General features: G+C 45.0%; 1 protein-coding gene across 3 annotated transcripts in view; it reads left to right on the forward strand.

Annotated features, from left to right (window-relative positions):
* zgc:92140 (uncharacterized protein LOC447854 homolog) overlaps window positions 1-11840 on the forward strand; it is a 30161-nt gene extending 18321 nt beyond the window's left edge. For all 3 annotated transcript variants that reach the window (XM_031726788.2, XM_031726790.2, XM_031726787.2), the window contains exons 3-6: window positions 6690-6772; window positions 7798-7865; window positions 8814-8874; window positions 10263-11840. In XM_031726788.2, the coding sequence (XP_031582648.1) occupies window positions 6690-6772; window positions 7798-7865; window positions 8814-8874; window positions 10263-10307 (257 nt within the window). In that variant the 3' untranslated portion in view covers window positions 10308-11840. The remainder of the gene's footprint in view (window positions 1-6689; window positions 6773-7797; window positions 7866-8813; window positions 8875-10262) is intronic.
* The last annotated feature ends 3155 nt before the right edge of the window (window positions 11841-14995 follow it).

The following is a 14995-nucleotide window of genomic DNA, read 5'->3' on the forward strand; positions in this document are numbered from 1 at the left end:
CTAGGCTGACATTTGAATTGTGCTTTTATACTTGTTCTGTACCTGCTCTCACACTGTTGAACACCCTCGGGGCTGCAGCTGAGAGATTTTAAAAACCGACACCGTCTTCCGCACATCTGAACACGAATTTCATCTGTCAGATTCTCCCGAGTCTCAGTGAACTCAACACTGCAATACTAATCAGTTCAATTACACTCCTTCCTTTAAACTTTACAAATGCACCAGCTCTTTGTGGTGATGATCATCCATACAGAGCTTTTAAAACTGCACTGCTCATCTGTCAGTTTTTTTACTTGGTCTGCTGACAGTAGGCCTGTCTGTGGTTCTGGTGAATCATATAGCACCGCCTCCGTCATGGGAACGTGATCATTGAGAAACCAGAGGTTAACTTGGGTTGATAATGACTTTTGTGTGACTCCTGACTGCAGATGTTGGGTTAAATGGACCTCGATATTAAAGGTCTCTTGCGTTTTTAATAGAGGGCTCATCAGCAGCTCAGTGGTTAAGTGGGACTGCGTTCAGAGGGGAGGCAAAAAAACCTGATTCATTCAGTGATCTTCAGAAGCCACAAGCTCCACAGCTGATTACAGAAGTTGAACTTAAGAGGAAGCTAACTCAGAGTCATGCACAGACAGCTCAAATGCAGTCCAGCCCTGTGCTGACCTGTTGTTCCTTTCCTCATTTTCTGCTGTTAAAATGGTGGATGGTCACACCGACCTTGGTACCAACCACCTGCGGCTGAAATCTTCTGTGAAGGGCAGCCAATCAGAAAGCAGGTTGGTTTAAAGTATGTCCTGAGGTCCAGTATAAGATAAATAAAGATTATTTTAAACAGAAAATCACAGGAAGCTACTTTGGAGTCCAACAACAAAATTTATGGAGCTGGAAATGAGCATTTAAGTGTCTGTGTATGAATATCTGTTCCCATGCACTTCATCATCATCATGATCATCACTTTATTTCCAAAGCACTTAAAAACAACATAAGTGCTGTAGAAAAAATGAGAGAACAAGTGTAGAACAATGAATCAGCTCATTCATAAATGCCAGATTTGAAATAGTACTACACTAAAATCTGAGTTATGTGCTCTCGTTTGCTTTTCTGGCACAACTTCGCCTGCATCCCAGGTGCATGGGGAAGACAAAGATCTGATGACGTGAAGCTTTATTAGGTTACCAGACCAACGCGTTTTGGCTTGTGGCCTTCATCATGACCCTGATGAAGGCCACAAGCCGAAACAGGGTCATGAAAATCGTACAGCAGCGTTTTTGTACCAGGTGTAGACGTGAGAGGGAGGCCTGGCTACTTCCAGTCAACAGAGCGTAACAATAATCCAGATGAGAGGTGATAAATGCATGGATCAATGTCTTTAGGTGGCATCTAGACAGGATGGGCTTGATATTTGACAGCTGCCTCAACTGAAAGCACTTAAAAAACAGGGAGGACTTGACTTGCATGTGGTGGTTAAGTTTTAGGCTGGGGTCCATTTTCACACCTAAATTAGTGATGCTGGATTTTTCATGTATGGCCAAGGTGGAAAAGTCAAAGGTAGGGAGACAGTTGGAGCAACTGGATTTAAAAATGCTGACCTCAGTCTTTTTTTTCCATTAAAATTAAGGATATTCGGTGCCATCCATCCCCTGATGTCACTGGGATAATCAAGGAGAGGCTCTAATGCACACAAGAAGTGTTTAAGCTCTTTGTAAGAGTTCTCTGAAAGTCGTGTTTATGCAGTAAAGTTTACTTATTGAATCCATCTGCTCAGCTCACAGATGAGCAGAGAGCCTGCGCTAATCTTCTCTGCTTGTAACTTTCTCGTTACGATAGATCAGACGAGAGCCTTCATCAAACAAAAGCACGATCTGTCTCAGTGTCGGATATTTCTGAGAAGCTGTCCCAACACTGCAAATTCCACTTAATGTTTTTATTTCTTTTTACGTGAAGTTTGACCGTTTTCACACAGATGAGACTTTCCTCGGGTTTCTTTCATCTTGGAAGAGTTTTAGTGACAGTGAGAGACAAGCTGTCACTGACTGATGCATTTCATTTGTGAGCAGCTGTGTGGAAACACATACCGGCGCCCGGCGTGTCTCCTGCATCTCTTACTTACTTACTGATTAATCATGAGTCAATAACTTTTATTAGTCGTGTTATCAGTTTGCTATTTCGGTGATAATGTGTGGGAGTATTACTCAGAGATGAGATATCAGAGTATCTTTTTGGCATTTTAATAAACATGTAAGGGCTCTGAGTCAGTCGTGACCTCTCAGTCTAATCTAATACAGCCATCCAATTAGCCAATCACATGGCAGGAACTCAGGGCACTGAGGCGTGTAGACATTTTCAAGATGACCTGAAGTTCAGACTAATTGCCAGGATGGGGAAGGAAGGTGATTTTAAGTGACTGTAAATGTAGTTGTTGGTGTGAGTGTTTCAGATACTGTTGCTCTGCTGGGATTTTCCGACGTGGCCGTCTCCGCCGTCACAGAGATGATATGATTCGACTGGTTTGGCTGCTTAGAGCTGAAAGGAATGCAACAATAACTCAAATAACCACTCATTACAAAGTAGGTGTGCAGAAGAACATCTCTGAATCCGTAGCATGTAGAAGCTTGAAGCACATGGGCTGCGACGGCTCCTGTGAGCTACAAACAGGAAACTGAAGCTGCAATCTGCACCAACTCATCCAGACTGGACAGCAGCAGAAAAAGGCTGTTTGCTCTGATGAGTCTCGATTAGTGCTGATACGTTGAGATGGTCGGGTCAGAGTTTGGTGTAACAATCGTGGATCCATCCTGCCTTGCTGCTGCTGGTGTAAGGGTGCAGGGATCTTTCCTTAGTACCTGCTGAGCATCGTTAAATCGCCACAGCCTGCCTAACTCTTCTATCTGAGCACTCAATCTGCTTTACACAACTTGCCTCATTCACCCATTATATGCTCTTTGTATGTAAGTGCTTTCCAGCTAACATTCACACATTCATACTTCAGTAGAGGGGTTAATAACTTGCATGCAGACTGGAGCAGAAGGGGGTCAAACCACCAACCTTCCGATTAGTAGGCAACCTGCTCTACCACCTGAGCTAAAGCCACCCCAAAAACACTATATAAGAGCCAGTCCACACCGTGCCCATTTTCTGATGGCTCAGATCGTCTGAAACTGGTTTCTTGTTCGTGATGATGAGTTCCCTGTAATCTGATCCAATAGATCAACTTTAGGATGCGGTAAACATCATGGATGCAGCAGCTATGTGATGCCGTCGTGTCGGTATGAACCTAAATCTGTGAGGAATGTTTCCAGCAGCGTGCTGAATCTGTGCCATAAAGAATTAAGATAGCTCTGAAGCGTTAGCAAGGTGTGCCTAATGTGTTCCCCCAGCCAGTGCTTTAGTTTAGTTGTAGTTAACTGTATAACCTTCCTCCGATAGTTCAGTGACTCCAGCCGAAATGTTAAACGGGCCTTGCAGTAACAAACTGTTTGAGATCGTTCTCTTCCTGTTTTTCATCATTTTATCCCCGCCGGCAAGATTTCTGTTCAAAATATCATAAACAATTTTTTTTCTCTCTTCTCCTTTCAAGCTGATTGTCATTTTGATTGGAGCGATGGTTGGTGTGTGTGCGCCTGTTAGAGCTGAGGGTTCGCGTTCAGGTGTGAATGTCACGGCCAGACCGGTGATGGCTTGTAGCCAGGCTGGCTGAGAGGGAGGACACACAGCAGGAAGGACAGAGTGACATAGCCACAGGACAGGCCAGCGAGAGCTATGAGAGCACACACACACACACATGCACACACACGCCTAAATAAGGCGATTTAAATGACTCATACCCAAACAAACACTGCACTCGCATGAAATGACAAACGTGCTGATTCAAAGACGTTTCCATTTCTATCTGCAATGAAACATGCTTGTGCACACGCACACACACATGTGAACACACACACACACACACGCTGACTGCCGGTACCTTAAGGTCAGCGCGGAGCGCCGCTCTGTAATCAGAGATGTGAACGACGTCCACATCACAAAATCACGGCTTCTCAAAATAGTTCTTCCCTTTCATCTTTCCCCTCTCCGACGGGTTCCCTCCCTCTCACCCAAAGCGAGCCCAGCATCGATGTGACGAAACACCCATGTCATCTCTTGTGACACAGCGTGCCACACACGCACGCACACTTCACATACAACTCATGCAGCGTGACCACTTTTTTTGCTCCTATCTAAATTGAAGCAAAGTCTGTGATGCGATGACTCTTGATCGGTGCAAGCTGGGTCACTTTGATCTGTCTGCCGTTTATCGTCGCGTTAAGCTACTATCCTGTGACAGAAGCAGAACATTCAGACACTTTAACCTCTCAGGCTGCAGCTCACCCAAATTATAACGCTTGAACATTCCAGTTTAGGCTGATTTAGTGTAAATCCAGCAGCTGCAGCTAATTTTACCCCCTCTGTTCATTTGTCTCTGCCCTAAAAAACAGATTATATAGCTTGAAATTGATGCTGTTGCCCCTCTGCCATCAGGAGAGCAGAGGAAATGGCTCTTAAAACCGTTTCCTACAGTAGCACCGTATGCACTTGTGTTTACAGAGCAGATCTGAGCTCGGTGAGCCTGTGCTGTGTTACAGCGCTGTTTGTGTGTGTCGGCATGTTCAGACAGGAGCTGCTTTGCTCCGACTCGTTTACATTCCTGAGACAAACAGCAGAAAAGGAGCTGGCATTTGTTTCTCTCGTCTCTTTCTCTTAATCTCTGCCAGCGTTCTGTCTTTGTTTCTCTCGCTAATTATTTCGAATAAGGGCCGTTCAGCTGCACGCCGATACTTGGCTCTAAAGACACACGTGCGCGATGTAAAAACACAGGTGATCGTGGGCTTAAGCGCACATCAGGTGAGGAGCTGGGCGAACCCTTCAGCCGGGTACGCGGGGGCATAGACAGACGTCACGCCAACAGACACACTGCAGAGAGATCGTGGGGGCAAAATACAAAGTGTGTAAGAGATAAAGACACTGCTACTTATCGCGGTCTCAGCTGCTTTTATCAGTTACAAGGTAGTCAGCAGAGCTTGTGTTGTTGCCCAAGGTTAGGCGGGGCTCGGAGTTACGCAAATGTGCCGTACATATCATTTCACGTTACGGTCACTCTTATTAAGAGCTTGTCTAAAGGTACTAAAACCATTTCAATGCGTCCCACATCACTGATCATAAATAATCATCAATAAACATGATAAACACATGGCTGGCAGTAGGCCTCGTCATACTGGAACTGTACAGTGTGTTCACTTTGGTCTTTAAAGGCTCATTAATGTCATCTAAAATACAACAAGAAGCAGCCGGAGAGCACAAACATCCGCCCAGGCAGCTCGCTCTCTGGGCACTGTGTACTTTTAAGGGAACAGTAGAGTGTCTTCCATATGTTCATGTGCATATAGTGCACATGTAGCATTCACTCCATCGGTTACACATTTAGCAATAAACCAGTGGAATATTGTACGTTTATTGAAACGGTTCTAATCTGTTACTGTTATGTGTCTAAAAAAGTCGTAATAAAGTAGCGCGATCCCTGTGTGACATTCCCTGTAAGCATATATGTTGTCAATGCAAATGTAGTTTTAAATAACTCAGCTTCTGACCTTCAGATCAGTCTGTTCACCTTAAAGGAGGGTCAGAGGTCAGATCTGACGTTTTAAATCTTACTTTTATATTTTGACAATATGCACACGTTTTAAGGCTTTTTGTCAGTTTTCATGACAAAATCACGAAGACCTCGATGGACGTGAGCCAGGCTGTTAACATGACCCCGCTCTACACAAAGTTTGATCACACTGCATTCAAAACTCGTCCAGCGATCGTGTTCATGGACACAATGAAAACCAGAAACCGAACAACCCGAGTGGAAGTCATAAAGGACTGTGATATTTGTTTATGGACTTAATGATAAGATCCATAATGAGTATCGGCTGTCGTTCGTTAGTTTGCACAGTTTGCACTTGTGTGGGTTGACTGTGTGCATCGCGATATCTCAGCTGTTCTTGGGCTAATCATCGGGGCTCGGACGGTATCAGGAAAATAACTTTGGATGATTTATTGCCCCGAGTCTGAGCCGTGGGGTTGACTGAGGCGGGGCGGTCTGGGCGCGGTAGTTTAACCGTGCAGATGGTTGCGCTGTTCGGTGACGGCCAACACTCCTGCTGCCTCTGAGTTTGTCTTAACTGTCTTAACCGTCTAAGCTGTCCATGAAGCCCAGAAGCTGTTTAACTGATCTTTAATCCCCTGCAGCTTACTCCTCCTTATCGCCTCTCTTTTTCCTTCCCCCCTTTTCGTCTCCTCTCATATTTCACATACCCACTACTCACTTATTCTCCCTCGGTGTCTGCCCGTCGTTGCTTTCTCTCTCATCAGATGAATTGCTGTAGCTAAAATGGAAACTTGTGTCCTCCTGCTTATCCCTCAGCTGTCATCTCCACTTTTCAGTACACCCCATCAGGTCATAGTTATCAGATTACCTTGAACCAATTATAACAACAATCAATGGAATAGTCGCTGGCCATGTTGCTGTTGCAGCGAGGTTACAGTAAGGCTGACGAGCCGTTCTTAAACTATTTCTGAAAGGAATTTGGTCCGTGTTTCTTCTGATAAATGCAACTTATTGTTCTTTCCTCCCTCCTTTAATCATCCCTCATTCTCTCTCTTTCCAGACGAATACAAGAAGGGAGTGGAGGAGGTGAAGTACATGAGAGGGGATGAAAACCGAGTGAATGCACGCAACCAGGAGAACCTGGTGAGACACACAAACACGCACACACCATCCGCTGACAGCCTGTCATCCGCTCACAGACTCGCAGACCTTTTCCTGACAGTCCATCAGATGAGGCGAACGGGCTGCTGTTTGTGTCCAAAGGCGGCTCCGTCAGCCTGACCGGCCTGCACGTACACACCTATTGTCTTAGTGCAAAAACCACACACAAAACTTGCCTCGCATGCAGGTAGAAACAACATGAGGCGTGTGTGGAATGTGTGGGCTGATCGCTCGGTTGGTTTCACTCCCTCCTGCAAAACTTTTAGGTCTTCAGTGGTGCAAAGACGTACTATATCGTGACTGGGAAAGTCATTCTGCTTCAGAAATTTGCAGAACAGCTTCCCTGTTACATAATAATGTTTGGATGCATTATTCCTCAAAAGGTGAAACTTGCAAAAACAGGTTTTTATCCTCTCCAGATCACTAACTGACTGAAAAGAATGAGCGTCATGTAAATTAGGTCTGCCTTCATATTCAGGTTCACGTTATTTTATTTTACCTGTAGGTAGATTTGGTCTGCAGTCATGAGTCATACCGTCTCACAGTACAGACACAACAGATAAGCACTGTGTTCAATACAGTTTTATTTATACGGCGCCAAATGAGTTGTTTTAAGACACAAGCTGCGTTTTTACATAGCCACGTAAGCCTCCGGTCCGTGCTCCGTTGGTGGTCGGACCAGCATCCGTGTCGTTATTGTAGCTGCTTGGTCTCAGAAAGAAATCCTCACTCGGAGACTCAGAGGTGGAAAATGCATGTTGCGGAAACACAGCAGGAAACGCATGCATGGTGATCAACCTTCATCAGAGCCGATAATCAGTTTTATTAGGCATACATACATTATGCCTCTTTCCCATGACTGTCACGCAGTGCCGTCTGGGTGAGGATTGTAATTTGATAATCCAGGTTTGATGTGACATTTGCTTCCAGTGATGTAGCTGTTTGTTTTAAACGTATCTATCAGCTGATAATGAAAACTAATGGCGTGCATGTGTGTGCGTTTTCAGGAGAAGAGTAATGTCCAGCACAAGGGCAAACAGCAGAAAGAGGTTCCTGCACCAAACATCAAATCCAAGTAAGTCATGAGTGGCGGGTTTAATCTCGTAAACATGCAGTGGGAATAAATAATGACATCTATTCTTTATGGGCAACTTCGGTAATTTGAATTACAAATGTTGCCAAAGGTACGGTTTGCTCACATTACGTAATATACATTTTTTGGTTTTGTGACAGAGGAAGCCACAGTTTCTCTTTCTGTTTCCACGCTGATAAAAAAAAAAAAAAGCAATATTCGGAAAATTCCAAACAGCCACGTGCCGCAGAAGAAACGCTGTCGCAGTAGCTCGGAATAAACCTCAGACTCCACCCGTTCAAAATGAACTGTTGAGCCAGAGGTTCTTAAACTGTGGTGGGGGTCCCCTCTCAGAGCCATGCAGCCAGTAGAAACGGGACCTGGAAAAATGTGAAATAATCTTACGTATGAAAAATAAACCGAGGTTATCTGGCTGAACGTTATTTCACTCGAATTCAAGCCGGACCCTTTTTATTCTAACGAGTTTTAATGAAAACAAACAGAAATGATTATTGAAGCGCGTCTGAATCTGGCTGAACTGATGCGTTCATAAGCGGCTGCTTCCATTAAGTTGTCACCTCAGTATGTTAATGTTATGACGTGAAGCGAGCGATATTTTGTGTCTGGCTTTTGTAATCCTGCCTCGTGGGCGGCCCCCGCTGCGTGCATGTTGATGAGCCTCTGCGTGCGTACATCACGGCTGCTGCCGGCTGCTGTCTTTACTCTTTTGCTGCATTAATTCTTTATTAAATGATATTTTAAAATCCTCTGAACAGAACTGTTTCTCACACTGTGGTGAGGGATGTGTGTGCGTGCGTGTCTGTGTATGGGGGGGGTTGTAATGGAAAATTCTCATGATGTATTTGTTGCCTCCCTCCTCCTCCTCATCTCCATCCTCCAACTTCCTCTCCCCCCCTCTCTAACTTTTCCATTTGTGTCTGTGTCTCTCAGCATTCACACGTCAGAAAGCCAGCAGGAATTTTTCAGGATGCTGGATGAGAAGATTGAGAAGGTGAGGAGGCTGGAAGTGGGGTTTGTTGGGGAGGGTTGCAGAGAAGGAGGGGCAGGGCATTTAAAGTAACAGCTGGATCCTAAACCATTAAACATCCCCCTCACTGAGGGGGAGGAACAGGTGATCGCTACGGTGATGAGCGCCCGCTGCTCTTAGTCTGCCTCTTGAATTACGCTGCAAGCTCATAAACAGTCAGAAGCACCCAAAGTGAAGTGAGTAACGCTCGATTCAGCTTCGCTGTGACGGATTTAAATTTTCACCTCGGCCTTGAAACGTGGGTGAGGAAATGTAGCTACAGCGTGAGGATAATAAAATGTTGGTATATTCAATATATTTCAAACATCTGGAGTTGATTCCAGGAGTGAGTAAAAGTTGCTCCCTGGGACCTGTTTTGGTTGCAGCTGAAATCGGAGAGTACATCCGCGTAGGTTTTCGGTCATCGTGTTTTTTTTTTTTAAAGGCGTTCCTTCTCATCCATCAGACCCGAAGCAGCCTCCTGGATGAGAGGTGGAACATTTTTAAAAAACGTAAAGAAGTGCAGTCATCTTCTTTTTCAAACTCTTATGAAATTTGGTGAGAAGTTTGAATGTTCCTGCAAATTATGAGTGATCAAATCACAGGGAGGTGCAACTGCCAGCAACCGCTCTGCAACCGGTCTCTAGGCCTGTGTGACGGGATCCTAAAATCAGACTGATGTACTGTGTTTACACTGGATGTTGCCTCCGAACAGTCACAGCTATTATGGTCTGTGACTGCAGTGTGTAGTTAAAGCCGTGTTCCAGCCATGGCACAGATTTAATGTGATTCTATAAATCAGCTCTCTGACTCGTTTGACATCAACAGAGAGCTGCACAAATGAGAACGACGGTGAATGCTGGAGGAAAAAACACATCTCCGGATGAATGATAGTGATACTTGCTGCAGAGTCTGATGGATAGGGTTACATGATGGATTTTTACTAGGCCGCTGTTTTCTTGTATAAATGCAATTGGGTCATAATATGTTAATGTGGCCCAAAAATAAAGCCCATTAATGGAGCTTTAATTACTGTCTGGTCTTTTAATCAAAACATCGTGAGTGCAATCTGCAAATCTGAAAAAAGAAAACATATCTGTCACATTAACATTGAAGTAAAAGTCTTTTAATCTGAAAAGCATCATTACTATAAAGTAATACAGAGAGGAAATAATACAGTACTGCACTCGGCGTCCTGTGATTTCAGAACTTCTTTGAGGAGAGTTGGAGAAGCTCTGCAGAGGAAAGGAGAGCAGCTAGTTTAGCCCACCTTTGAGCACTTTATTGGGTGCCTGCAGACTGATGGTGGTCTGTGTAAATGAGGGTGGTGTAACAGGTGTCGGCTCTTCTCATAGTCATGCCTTTGTTTGCAGGGGCGAGACTACTGTTCGGAGGAGGAGGAGGAAGATGGGACATAGCACAGAGGCCCCCAGGAGTCACCCCCACAGAGAGCCTCACCGTGTGTGTGCGTGTGTGTGTGTGCGTGTGCCTGAGAGAGCGCTAAATCAGTGTTTAACCAATGGGGTGTTGACAGGACACTTTATGTTGGTATGATTTTGTGAGTTGTTGAATATGTGGCAAAGATAATACTTTAAATACAAGTGAAAGAGTGGGGGATGCTTGAGACAGAGACAGAGAGAGAGAATGGCATAAAGAAAACTTTCTTCAGAGACTACAGCCCTCCTTACTTAGCGCCTCACCCCTTCAGGCCCCGGGTGGACAGATGGAGGTGGCGAGTGATGAAGGGACAGGCAGATGAAAGGAGGGAGGGATGGAGGATGACGCGGTGACGGATGTGCACACATCGCGTGAACTCGATGAAGGACTCGCCTCTGTCGGGTCGGGCACGGCCATTTCCTCGAGCTGGATAAAGGCGGCTTTGCAGGCCTCCATCTGTCCTCCTGTCTGTCTGTCTGTCTATATTTAACCCCTGCAATTGGACAAAAGAACTTCCCAAATACGGAGGCCCAGGAAGGAGGAACATCTTGGTGTGTCAAGATGCACGAGTGGAGAAGAGAGAGCGCAGGGAAGTAGTTATCTAACACTACCAGGATCCACACTGAACTCTTTGGCCTGCCTGGCTACAGTCAGGCCGGCCTGGGCCGCGGCAGCCTGAGAGAACGGGTGAGGGAGGAAGAGGGAAGGCGGAGAAAGGGGGGAATATTTTGGGGATATTTTAATAAGAGAGAATATGGAGCGAGCTGGTGATTTGAAACTCAACTCCTCCTGCCTTGAAGTCAAGGACCCTGTTTTTGTTTTTAATTTTTTTTTTTATTCTGTTCCAGCCAATCATTCACTCAAGCCCTTCCCTTCCATGATGTTCTTTTCTTCAGTTTGTTTTACTCTTGGCTTCCATCGTAGTGTATCCTCATCAAAGCCATTATCGCCCTCACCGCCACAGCAATCAGAGTGAAGCTGCATAATTCACCGCATCTGTGTCTCAACCCAATCCGTCCTCCGCCTTTTACCAGAACCTGGCAGAGCCGCGCTAACGTGCACGTGCAGTCTATTCTTGTATATATGGTAGCACACACTCATTCCAGCACACCTCTGCGTATCGATATGAGTCACTCAAACACATTAATGTGTCCTCCTCATTTCACCAGCAGACTGTCATGTGCATCAGTCAGAGGTGTTCCATGTAGCTCCGTATTTCTGCTTTGGCTCAGTGTTCTCACACACACACACACACACACACACACACACACACACACACACACACACACACACACACACACACACACACACACACTGGCACTGAAAAGCAGCAAACTGGGCTGAGCTTGAGGGGAGGATGCATGGTTGCCGTGGAGACACAGACCTAATCACTTTTTTTTCTTTTTCTTTGATTTGTTTTGTTTTGTTGCTGTTGTCATCTTTACTGGATACTTACTGTTGTATTATTTTAAATACTTTTTTTCTATTAAAAATAAAAAGCGCAGAAGCTCTGATCATGTGTGTGCCATGTTAATGTGTGAGCGCGCTCCCCGGTACTGGGAGCAGAGTAATGGAGCGCCATGATGCCGGCAGTGCACTGAGGAGGGAGAAGTCAAGTCTATTTTTCTGTGGTCATGCTGCCTGAAGCCATGCAGTCAGAGCGCATTCATTCATAACTGCAGCGCTGTGCTCTGCCACCTGCTGGCACAGACTCAGTACTGCAGTCTGCTCTGCAGGCGTTCTAATAAATACATATAAACACATTTTGGCCACGATCAACAACTTCGTGGGCACTCACATTTTTTTTTCTAGGTCAAAATAAATCAGTTAGGTGTCAGCAATTTTCCAATAAGTATTCAAATCACGGCTCATGAAATTCTCTATATAAATGTGAGCCCTCCGGGTGCATGAGCTAATTCAGCCCAACTATCAAGCGGAGGTCAGCGTGACATCTCTCAAACACAAAGATTATTCAAAGAGCTTCAGGAGGCAAAGAAATCCTGCTTAAAACAACATGATCTACAAGCTTAATTGTAAAACATGCAGGGGGACACGACCTCGCCTCGCATTTAAATCATATAAATATAAAATATATTTAAATCATATGCTCGTATATCCCCTTAGACTTGATGTAGGAGTGTGCTGCAGCAGGCACACAGCTGAATGAATATCATTCATGCTGGTAAAGATGAACAGGGGTCTGTTGAGGCTGTGGTGTTGGCCTTTACTTCACTGACATTTTACCTTGAATCCTTTTTTTTGTTTAAAATGATGATTGATAATAATTGTTGGGTGGGAGTGGAGTGGGTGTCAGTTTTTAAGCTCTCTGAAGGATGGTTTGATGGAAAAGGTGTGATGTCAGCACTAAAGAGATGGAGGTGGAGAGGCAGCCTACATGGAGGCAAGCACAGGTAAACAGGTGAGTGACAGAATTCACCACATCAGCTGTTTCTGTGATGAAAATAACAATGACGATACACAAATGCAGCTGTTGGTGGTTTACTCTATGCTGTTGCTCATCTTGGCTTGTAATCACCTGAGTCTAAGACCCGGTCAGAGAAACTCCTGCCAGCGACAGCGGGCGTGCTTTCTTCTTCACATGCCTGTAAACCCCAGAGTGCTCCTGAGCTCGGCCTAATGTGCACACTTGGGACTGCACGTATGATGCCTTGAGTGGGTAACACTGGTAGAGCCGATCTCCTCATTATGAAGGGAACATTTGGTGGCCCCGCTGTCTTTAATAGGAGTCTCTCTGTAACACACACAAACTCCTTCTTTACCTTGCATGACTCACTTGCAGGGGCGCATGAGGTTACAATCAGCAGCCGCTGAGCACATCGGCAGCGTGAAAGGCTCCCTGTGGGACGGCGCTCGCGGCAAGGCTCTCCCACACAGAGAAATAAAAGTGTTGGAGGCAGACACGGAGAGGGGGAGAGTGGGAGCGAGAAATTAAAATGAGGGAGTCGGGGAGGTGAGAATGTAGGAGGGAGAGAGTGAGGAGGAGACGGATGTTGCCCGTTAACCTCAGACAGGAATATGGGCAAGAAAATGTTCTTTCCACCCTGACGTAAGTACCAATAAAGAGCCCACTCCTCCCTGCTTCCAGTGTGTGTGTGTGTGAACAGCCCAAAGTGTGAAAGTCTTTTTAAAGTACAACATGTTCTTGGCTTTCTGAGTGATTTAAATCCAGATTCTTAAAAAAATATTTGAGCTAAATTCACTTTCATGAATTAAAAGTTGAACGACACTGCAGTGACTTTAAACTTCCCTTAAAAGCTTTAAAACTTTAGCACCTCCTGAGAAACACCAGTAACTGAGATTTAAACCCACTAATTAATCTGAGAGTGACTCCAGGTCTGCTTGTGTTGAGTTGTCTTGGTTGGATGACTTATGTTTTAATCCAGATTACAGATGTAGACTTAAAAATTCCACAAGCTGTAAAACAAACGTTCGGATTTAGTCATCCTGGGATTATTAGCATCAAAGGAAAATAAACTGACGGGCAGAAATAATATACTCTGATATTTGGATCACCTGAAGGTGTCTGAGGAAGGCTAGATAGCTTTTAGAAGATCTATATCGATGAATTTTTAATAGGACAAAGAGCAGAGTGTAAAAAAAGAATCAATTTAAAGCTTAAGTTTTAAGACTGCCGCACTCCAACGGGCCTTAAATTTGAGATACTGTCAGAGGGCAGAATAATTTTTATGTATTATAAAAATTAAACCTGGCTTCACTTCAGTTTTAACCACATGTGTAGACAGTACTGCATTTTGGATAGAAATTAATCACCTGACACATGCAGGTGAACATGTCGATTCCTGCGTATGACAGCCACATGAACGTATAAATATGCTTTGCATGTGGGAGCATGGTGCATGTTTGTGTGTGTGTGTGTGTGTGTGTGTGTGTGTGTGTGTGTGTGTGTGTGTGTGTGTGTGTGTACATGCAGACGTTGCCCACGTAGACAGTATGAGTCAGCTGTGAGAGGCAAAGGGATGGCTTCCTGCCTGGATGCCCAGCAGGCCTCTGCTCAGTGTCTTAACTCTCTCCAGCACTTCCTGGCTGCCTAATACCCACTGTGGAGTAATCCTCTCTGTGAGCTCTAAACATACCTAAACACAATGTCAGTCCCTGAACCTCCTCACTTTCATTTTGTGTGGAGAAGCGTACAGTTTCCATCCATCTACAGCGCGAGTTAATAATATGTCCGTGTCTTTTAACTAGGCGTATGTAAAACCTCTAAGGATCCATGCTATGGATTACCCTGGAGAAGATGCAGCTCGCGCGAGGGGGAGACCAAGGCTTACGAAAGGTGGAATTAGATGCATTTGCATTCACGCTGCACACCCACAAGAATTGACCTACTTAAATCTCAGGAAGCTAATTGTTGAGCGCATACACGCCCATGAGCAATGCAACCGCTTGGATGCGTCTACTTAATGTCAACATCACGATCTGATGATGGCTCAGCTGTGATGAAAAAGCACATTTTTGCAAATTCCATGCATCACCGAAGTGACCAGCGGTGCAGGAAGGAGTGAAATGGATAGCCACACAGCCTGATTGGCTCCTGGTTCTGCACTTGTATTGTATTTTGCTGTGGTCTGCCAAATTCCCATCAGCTGAGTAAGCAGCCAGCGCCAGAGGAAAGACTTCAGCCTTGAGT

The sequence above is a fragment of the Oreochromis aureus genome, linkage group 23, assembly GCF_013358895.1.
Source record: "Oreochromis aureus strain Israel breed Guangdong linkage group 23, ZZ_aureus, whole genome shotgun sequence".
Classification (NCBI taxonomy): domain Eukaryota; kingdom Metazoa; phylum Chordata; class Actinopteri; order Cichliformes; family Cichlidae; genus Oreochromis; species Oreochromis aureus.